Source organism: Limanda limanda, chromosome 5 (genome assembly GCF_963576545.1).
Source record: "Limanda limanda chromosome 5, fLimLim1.1, whole genome shotgun sequence".
Taxonomy (NCBI): domain Eukaryota; kingdom Metazoa; phylum Chordata; class Actinopteri; order Pleuronectiformes; family Pleuronectidae; genus Limanda; species Limanda limanda.
The window spans coordinates 18,902,211-18,911,414 of NC_083640.1; the positions used below are offsets into that span (position 1 = coordinate 18,902,211).

Below are 9,204 nucleotides of genomic sequence, written 5' to 3' on the forward strand. Positions count from 1 at the left end.
CCCTCCTCCTTCTCCTCCCGTCGCTCACGTGACGCATAGTTTTAGTCATGGCCGACGACTACAGGCGACAGGGCTTCGAGTTGGAGAGAAGGATATTCGAGTTAGACATCAAGTGTTCGAGCCTCCGGGCCGAGAAGCAAGGTACCGACGTGTTGTTGTTGTTGTTGTTGTTATTTTCGCTCTCCACCGCCGCTACTCTTGAGCCCGGCCGTGCAGTCCCGTTCATTAGCCGACTAGCAGAGGCTAGCTAGCGTTACCTAACGCAGCTCGCAACCATAACAACAGCTGTTGTCTGATGAAATGTTGTGCACGTCGACGTGTGAACTCTCACTACCAGTCTCCTCTCGGATGCTCTCGGTGTGGACTGAGTGGTGATTCGTCAGGTTCACTTACTGGCTGCAGGTTTTTATTTTTCATTAGACGTGTTCACGAGTGAACCGCTAGCGCTAAGTTCGCTACTGTTAGCTAGAATGCATCATTGTTGACAAACGTGTAGCTGAGCACGCACGATGCAGCTCGAAGCGGAACAACCCAGAGCCGGGAGCACATTGTTGTAGTAACAGTGTCACGTTTCAATGAACATTGTGTGCATGTGTTTGTGTGTTTGTAGTCCACATGTTTGGCCACAATTGTTACTACATTGTGACGCTGCACTTGTTGTTGTGACGTTGCAACTTCCGTTTTTACAAGCATCAAAGGGTGTTTATATTTGTATTGTATGTGTAGTGTGTAAATGTAAATAGACATCAATCTCACAATAGTGTCGATTTTATTTATATTAGTAATTGTTAATGCGTACTTGTCGTTCTTCCACAGATGACGACTATTTACAGAATGCGTCTGCCATACTAGACAAGTTGAAAAGCTATTACAGACAAGGAGGGGAGAGTAGCAACCTGTCCAAGCTGCTTCAGGATTACACACAGGTACCTCATCATCACATCACACTGCATTAACCTTCCATAGCTGCAAATAATGATTACCAATGAACTATTTAGTTTATGATATATCAGAAGATCGGGATGATGGCCATTTTGATTTCCCTGCAGACAGGGTGATGTTGAACCTCCATAGTGAATCTGAGGAAGAGTGGGAACACACAGATGTATTCAGTCATGGTTGATTATAGAAGAAAGGGGAAATGATTGGAAGTTAATGAGTTAAGCGAATGATAAATTACTGTATAACTTCATATCTTCAAAGTCATACACTTTGCATATCATGACTTTATAAATGTGGGAGATAAGTTTATGCCCGTGTTGTGAAAGGAAAAAAATCATAAAGCTTAAAACAAAAACTTTACAGTTGCCAGGTCCAAAGATGGAGTTACTTCTTAGTCACAGAAGTTGGGATTACGTGCTTTTTGTTATGTAAAGTAGCATAAACTCTCAATTAGTTAAATGTGTTATATTCATACATTACTTTTACCAGTTTTTTTTTTAGATGTGTAATAAGAGGTTTGGAGAAGAGGTAACGAATGTGGCTACTACTATCTGGCAGTTATATTATGTATTTTCCCTGATCTGATCTTCCTTATTAGTGAAGTAATTTCTTGAGAAGTGGAAGGTAGAGGATTGTAACATTGAAACAGTTTATTTTTGTTTGAAAATGTCACCTCAAGGGTTAAGTAGCTGTCCACGTTGTTCATTGATATTTGACATTTTAAAGTCTTTTTCATATCATGTAACAGTATCAAAAGGGAACGTTATCTAGGAAGTGATTAAATGTTAACCATAAATAACAGGTTATCAAACACGTTTTATGTTGGAACTAGTTCTGTGTCATATTTTTACACAATGGGCATCTTGAAGTCAAACAATAGTATCACATGATCATTTTGATAACAGCATTTGAGCTTCCCACTCTTTGACGTCAGAGGAAAATTATCACCATTGTTTGCTGTTGTTATATATTTGCTTTTTATCATCTAGGTGATTCTAGACATCACATTTTATGAAGAGAATAAACTGGTGGACCAGGAGTTCCCTGAGGACTGTTCACCATTTAAAATCCAGCAGTTGCTGCAAGATCTGACCGAGCCAGAGGTTCTGGCTGGGAGGCTAGCACCAGCACAAGAGGTTTGCATTTGTGTTTCTCAAAACAATTTTGTTTGGCTGATGTGACTCTGTCATTTTATCAAAGCAGTTTTTGGAATGAAATCAGGATAATAACAATACTGTGCAATGTACTGTATAGCTCTTTATTATTAGTGTGTGATAGCACTATTCATGCCTGTTGTCCATGGCAGGTGCAGTCTGTGTTGGGGCTGGAGCTGTTAGAATGCCTCTATTGGAGACGTGGAGCTCTGCTGTACATGTACTGCCACACCCTTCATCAACGAAAACAGTGGATTAAGAAAAACAAGGATACATTCCTAAAGGTACTACGCTCTGAAAAGATTTACTTTGAATTTTTCAGTAGTTTATAGTAGTATTTAAGTTGTTTTGTGCTGATGTACAGATATCAAGGCTAATTCTCATCTGACTGAATGTTTATATCCAGTGTATTCAGGAAGGTGTGCGGTACCTGATGCGGATGCTGCAGGTGAGAAACTCTGTGAAGATAAATGATGGGGTGGTGCTCCATGACACTGCTACTGCAGGCTTCCTATCTGAAGGTAAATATGTCTTCACTTGTCGTCATTTAACAAAAACATTCTTGCTGCCCTCCGTGTGATCAAACTCGCTGCTTGCTTCTATTTCTGGCCAGGCATCTTCTCAGATACACACCTGCTGACAATGATGTACATCGGGGAAATGTGTTTCTGGGCCGTGAAGTATGAGGACTATAATGCTGACAGCATGGATCGGAAAGAAGATCGCCTGCAGTTTCGGGACATTGGCACTCAGATCCTCAACAAATACGTGCTTGCCTGCGAGGGACCTCTGCAAGGCCAGGGCTGGAACACGGAGAACGCCAAGGAAATTCTTAGTATTCTACAGTGAACCACGCTGCTCCTGTGTTGAAGTTGCCCTCAGGCACCGATCTAAGTTCAGTATTCAAATGTGTGTCGCCCCCTAATAAAAATTGAACCCATCAGGTGGGGTGTAATGTTGTGGGAGGTTAAGGGGAGGCACGAGGAATATGTGAAGAAAGAGTCTTTGGATCTGTGTCTACTGGCAACCTCATCAAATGCCAAATGGCCTGTGGCCGAAGCAGGTGAATGCGAGGTTAGAGAGTCTAAGAGTGGTGGTGTAAAAGTGGCAGGAGCTGCAGAGGAGGCTGAGGAATCATTTTTTTTGCCCTGTCCTGCTGAAAAAGCAGTTATCATCCTGATTACAGACTTTTGACTGGGGCACTTACTTTGCTCTAAGAATGTGTTATAATAATATTATTAATATAAAAAAAGGTTATTAATAAAATTGACCTTTTTTAATTTCTTTTTTTGAGATTGTTACAAGTTTAAGGATAATCCAGCTGGAGATGAGACATTGCACAGTAACATTTTATTTATTATTTTCTTTCCATTTTGTTATGCTTTAATATATTATAATTGCATATACATAACTATGTGTGTGTATAAAAACACATGAGTCAAAGAGGTGTTAAAAAACATGACGTATTCATGACCATTTGAGGTGTGTTCAGATTTGTTCATACCAGCTTTGTAATGCACCACTTGTATTCCCATCTATTGCAAGTTTTTGTTTTTCTGCCACTTGAGTAACTTTGATAGTATAACTATTAGTAGAGATTCTGTGTTGTTTGGACGAAAAATCATTTTCTGTTTTCTATGTCCCCGTTGACAATAAACACGCCCGTTTTAAGAAATAAATTGTTTTGCAACTATTCAAAAGTTCAGGTTTTCATAAAACTACAGTACCCACAATGCCACACTGCCGCAAGCAATGAGGAAGCGTGACAGCGGAGAAGGAAACGTCAACAGTATAGTCGTGTGTTCCGGTCGCTGTGTGTTAGTGTTTGTCTCGTCACACTTTGGGAGACATGGCAGCAAAGATGCAGCGACTCAATGAGTCGGTGGTGATCCGCAGCCTCCGGAGCTTCAGAAACACTTACCTCACAAACAGCAGAGCAGCGGGGAGCGGCGACGGGACAGCAGGTGGACATCCGGGGGACGAGGAGGAACACCCGGGGCTGTTGGACAGTTTACCGGTGAGACAAACTATCCGTAAATACCTGTCTGTTTAAACGTCTCATCAGTCAAGGTGGGACTGAATTGAACGATTGTAAAAGTTCCACTCTTTAGTTTGTATAAAGTTCAAATGATCTAAATCCAATCAAGGTTACACTGTTGTTTTTTTTGAAAAACTTTATTTGAGACTCATACTAACAATACGAATTAGACTTAAACGTATGCACACATGAGCTCATTAGAGACACATGAAAACATGAATGTAAATAAAGCCAGGGATTGACATGAAAAACAGAATAAACACAATGTAACCGAAGTGAAAATTGTATTAACATACATTTAAATCTGGAGCAGAGTTCTACTTCCTGACAGCTTTTATTTGAGCAAGATATTGAAGCAATATTCAGTCCAATTTCTTCACATTTACATTTGTGGATGTGATATTTAGGAAGAGACATAATTAGATTAATGACAAAGTCTTTTATTTGTATGTTGTGCTGGACTTTTCTTTTCTTTGAAATTATTTCCAGTAAAACTACAAAGTTATCCAAGACAAATCTAGGCTACCAATATCTGCAGGTATATATACAATCCTAAAAATGGATGGAATCAAGTTTAAGTTGTGCCGGAGGTGAATCACCCTAGTGGTGAAAGTAAACTTTATTTCCACCACTGTTTTCAAAAACCAAATGAGTTTGTAGCCTACTTCTTACATCCACTACATCATGTACTACAACATCATTACAGAAAAGTATCTGATGGTTTGTCCTTTGTACAGATTTAGATATTACATAAAACTGAAGCTCATGAAATACCACATAGATAGATAGATAGATGGCTTTGTGACTATATTATAATATGTTATTATAATACAACAATGTCCTTTTGTTGATTGTCTCCTCTGTCTCCATGACAGAATTTTCTATTAAGCCCTTAACCAAAAGAAAACCCAGACTTATCATTTTAAGGAATCACATGTTAAGGACTTCAAGCTATAGAAACAATAGTAGTTGATGTATCCTGACTTCCCTTAAGGTGGACCTGCAGTTCCTCATCATGACCCTCCTGTCTCCTGCGGACATCTGCCGACTGGGAGCCACCAGTCGCTACTGGAGGGACCTGGTTAGAGATCCAATACTCTGGAGGTATTTCCTGCTCAGGGACATGCCATACTGGTCCTCCATTGATCATTTGACGATGCCCCGGCTGGAGATATTGAATGCACCGGTAATCAATGAAGATGAGAGCCTGGTTGAAGGAGAGGACGAAGGGATGGAATCAAAATGTGACTACATGTCAGAGTGGGTATCTTTGTCCGCTTTCTAATGTCGAGGTCAGTTGGATACTACAGTATTACCAGTAGTAACAGTATGGTCTGTGTCTGCCTGTAACAGATACCTGAGAGCTTGTCCATTCTGCAGACACCAATGGCTTCCTTCACGACCAGCGTACGAGCGATTGACCTCATTTCTTCAGTCTCTGGTGCCCTTGTCTGAGCCGCGTTATGCCATGTTTGGCCCCGGCATGGAGCAGCTGGATGTTTCTTTAGTCACGCGGCTCATGCTCGCCCCAGATGTGCTTCCTGTGTCGGGCACGCCGCACAGACAGATTAACGGTGAGATACCTGTGATCAACCTCGGTTCTGAAAGCCAAACTCTTAAAAAAACGTTGCTGTCACTGGAATTTGATTGTTTCATACTCAAAGTTTATTAGTGAAGTAAGACATGCATACATCCTCCAAGGCTAATGTCCTATTTGTCCATGTTGAAACAAGTGGAGAAACAAATGCTCCATTGAAATAGCTTGAGTTGTTTTTTGGGTAATCCTGCTAACTAACAAACTCAGAGGACAGTTGCCTCTGCCAAAGCTCAACAGGCCCCTAATGAAAGCACCTATGAAGTCACGAGATCTTGATTTTTATTCATGAATTATCTTTTGTGACCCATAATGCATCTTTCTTTTAAAATGATGGTTATGGTTGTCGGTTGTTGGTGAAGGAATTGGTTTATCTTGCTTGTTGTAGGTTTATTTGCCTACCGCTAGGTGGCAGTATTGGCCCAGGATTGTTACCAATACACCTCAGCCAAGCTACCCCGAGTATGCAACTAAGCACCCACCTTTTTTTATCCCAGGGATCGGCTCAGGGATCAGTTACATCTTCAACAACCAACACAGATTTAATATCCTCACTCTGTACTCAACCAATAGGTAAGAACTCAGTATCTTGTGTTACCACATGAGTTGCTTTGTGTGTTATTAGTTTTCTGCACGTTGTGGTGTTTATTTAATGGTCACAAAAGCTGTATCTGTTTGCAGGGCAGAGAGAGAACGAGCCAGATTGCAGCAGCAGAGCATCACTAATAAACTTTTTACCACAGATGGAACAGATGAGTCAGGTTGCCCCATCTACAGCCCCACCCCTCAGGTCCAACAAGTGTGCCAGGTGGTGGATGGGTTCATCTATGTCGCCAACGCAGAGCCAGGGAGAGGTGAGATGACGACAGGGCCGGGTCTAGGCAGGGGCAAGAGGGGGCCTGGACCCCTCAAATAAATGTTGTGCCCCCTCAAACTAAATCCCAATTTATAATAATAATAATATAATAAAGCACAATGCCCCCTCAAGATTTGTGGCTGCCCCCTCATACATGCCTGTCTAGACCCGGCCCTGGATGACGATGCATTTATATGTGGAGCTTCTGCATGTTGGCTGTTGAATCACGAGTGCGGAACATTTGCATGAGCGGCCATGTTTTTAAACAGACGGGGGGAGTTCTGAGGTGGCTCAGATCCAGGCTGTGCTGAGCCAAGCCAGGGGCTCCACATCCAGGCCTCTGCTGGTGCTCTCCTGTGTCTCCAGAGAAGACCCGGAAGCGTTTGGCGCCACAAGCCAGCCGAGTAGTGCACACAGGAACAAGGCCAGGCATCGAACTCCCTGTGTGGAGATGGCAAAAAGACTCAGCCTACATCCAGTGGCCAACCCCTGGATGGTAACTAATTGATTTTTGGTTATTTGAAAGGCTTCTATTTCCTTAACTGTAAATGCATTACAGCAGACATGTAGGACGAGAACAGGTGTAAACATTTAAATGAATGATGGCTGAATTGCTGCTTTAGTTTCAGGGTGCTTGTATTGTTCCTGCTTGCTCACTGCCACATGCTCATGCCTTCCTGAGACTCTTCAACGGAATTAAACCACCGATTTTTACACCAAAATGTGAGGTTATGTGCAGGTTAACCCACTGAAAGGGTGATTGTGACTCATTTCACCCTCTCCAGTTTTTTTTCCACCGGTGCGTCAGGTTCAAAGTCATAAGTGCAACGAAAAAAAGAAACTCTCTCACCTCACTGTCTTGCCAAATCAGCATGTTCATCCATGTGTCTCATTTCCATCACTGCCAACCGAACCCGGAGCCGATGAAAACCTGAGTCTTTTGACCGGGGAGTGAATGCAATTTGTACCCAGTCATATTTCAGACAAAAGCCAGATGTTTGTAGGTGTTTTGTTTTCTTTGTGCCAGTGGAATATGGGGCTGTACTGTTTACATGTCACATTGTCTGCTGTGAAAAACAGGTTTATGAGGAGAATTGAACCCCCTGCTTGTTTTTTCTCTGTGATGATCAGGTGCAGGATACAGTGGCAGAATCCCTGTCAGGGCTCCTGGATGGCATTTCCTGGCTGCTGAGATGTTCTGGAGTCAAACTGTCTGGTAGTAGCTAGTTCCCTCAACTCCTGTGGCATCGAGATGGATTAAAAACACAGACCTGACGGCTGCATTATCCCGACTCCAAAACAAACTGCGGCAGTTCCTGATAAATGTGCACCACATGTACACTGAGTGTCTCAAGGCTGGAGCGCTGCCCGTGGAGTCTAATGAATTGGATGTGCAACAGAAGAGACTGACTATTATTCATCTGGAAGACCTGACAGAGACTCAGTTCTTCATAATAGTAATAATAAACTTAATTTATATAGCACAAAACAACCACTACAAAGTGCTTCACAAACAAGAACAAGCAATGGAACAAGAAAGACAGCAGGGAACAATTATAGCCGGCACACAAAGCGGTTTGATGTAATGGCAAAATAATAGAGAGAATGAGAGACATGGGAGAAACAGATAAAATACATAACAAAAATTATTGAGTAAAAAGCTTAAAGTGAAAACAATAATTTAAAAAAGTAGATACAATATTTTGAGTTAGAGTTGCAGTGGCAGGCAGTGAAGTTTCTTGCCTATAGGTTCTCCTGGTAGGTGGTGGTATAAATATAAATTACAGTAAGAAAGAAAATGAAAGTAACTCCACAAACTGGTTTGTTTAACACTGTGTTCTGTGGAGCAGGAAGTGACAGAAGCGTTCAGTGTTTTGAATGAAAGAACACAATAGGTTTAAGGTTTATTTAATGTTTTTTTTGAAAAGAGACCATTTACATAAATCAAGATTAATCCAAATGTAGATTTACATGCTTAAGCTGAAAAGCCAATTTTTATCGGCAGTTCCTTTGCCAGATTGTTAACCGTCATCCTGCAGTGATAAAAAAGGTGTAAACTCAGTTGTAGAAGTAGGAAATGAAAGTGCTACAAGCTCGTAAAAACTCATTTTTACAATCACTGGTGAGCGGCTAACTCCTCAGGTGTTTAGTTTATGAGAGTGTGCACATTTTTTGCCATGACATTGTGCAATACTCATGATGTAATTACTTTAATGAATGGAAATATTTTATTATTAGTAATATTTTACTCTCGTCTTCTTTTTCTTTATTGAATTGAGCGTGTGCCAACAACCCTCCAGCTTTTATAATTTCATACAAAACACACAGACTTTTGATCAATGATTTCTTCTGACTTTTTCAAAATAAAAGTTTATTCTACTGGCATCTAAAATTATTCTATGTATGAGGCATGTTTTCTGTCTTTCCATTATTGTTTTTTCTTTCTATCTCATGCACATAGTCACAGTTTAAAAAAAGTGTGAGCAGTAAAAGCTATTTACTTCCTACTCTGGAAACTGGTTCCCTGTGCTTCCTTGCCTCTGAGGTCACAGCTGGCCTTGTGTGTGTGTGCAAGTATGGAAGAATATCCTGTTGTGGCCACCAGGCAGCAGTACTAATT

The 9,204-nt window shown here is 41.2% G+C and overlaps 2 protein-coding genes across 3 annotated transcripts; both read left to right on the top strand.

Annotated features, from left to right (window-relative positions):
• Positions 1–31: 31 nt before the first annotated feature.
• Positions 32–3,775, top strand: rimoc1 (rab7a interacting mon1-ccz1 complex subunit 1). Its single transcript, XM_061072318.1, has 6 exons — positions 32–141; positions 817–926; positions 1,932–2,078; positions 2,249–2,380; positions 2,503–2,617; positions 2,710–3,775. The coding sequence occupies exons 1-6, from the start codon at positions 48–50 to the stop codon at positions 2,943–2,945; spliced, it is 834 nt and encodes a 277-aa protein (XP_060928301.1). The 5' UTR covers positions 32–47; the 3' UTR covers positions 2,946–3,775.
• A 103-nt stretch (positions 3,776–3,878) lies between these two features.
• fbxo4 (F-box protein 4) lies at positions 3,879–8,960 on the top strand. 2 transcript variants are annotated; one of them, XM_061072316.1, is made up of 7 exons: positions 3,879–4,113; positions 5,129–5,394; positions 5,488–5,708; positions 6,226–6,301; positions 6,410–6,582; positions 6,854–7,080; positions 7,716–8,960. In XM_061072316.1, exons 1-7 carry the CDS (start codon positions 3,946–3,948, stop codon positions 7,809–7,811), a joined length of 1,227 nt encoding a protein of 408 aa, XP_060928299.1. In that variant the 5' UTR covers positions 3,879–3,945; the 3' UTR covers positions 7,812–8,960. The 2 variants fall into 2 exon arrangements, with proteins under 2 accessions (XP_060928299.1, XP_060928300.1); XM_061072317.1 differs by lacking the exon at positions 6,854–7,080.
• Positions 8,961–9,204: the final 244 nt, after the last annotated feature.

Bases quoted from the DNA above. Each gene is read 5' to 3' on its own strand.
- rimoc1 (XM_061072318.1), top strand. From the start codon at position 48: ATGGCCGACGACTACAGGCGACAGGGCTTCGAGTTGGAGAGAAGGATA. The intron at 142-816 runs GTACCGACGTGT...GTTCTTCCACAG, and splicing joins CCTCCGGGCCGAGAAGCAAG to ATGACGACTATTTACAGAAT. The intron at 2,079-2,248 runs GTTTGCATTTGT...TGTCCATGGCAG, and splicing joins GGCTAGCACCAGCACAAGAG to GTGCAGTCTGTGTTGGGGCT.
- fbxo4 (XM_061072316.1), top strand. From the start codon at position 3,946: ATGGCAGCAAAGATGCAGCGACTCAATGAGTCGGTGGTGATCCGCAGC. The intron at 5,395-5,487 runs GTGGGTATCTTT...TGCCTGTAACAG, and splicing joins AAATGTGACTACATGTCAGA to ATACCTGAGAGCTTGTCCAT. The intron at 5,709-6,225 runs GTGAGATACCTG...TTTTTATCCCAG, and splicing joins GCCGCACAGACAGATTAACG to GGATCGGCTCAGGGATCAGT.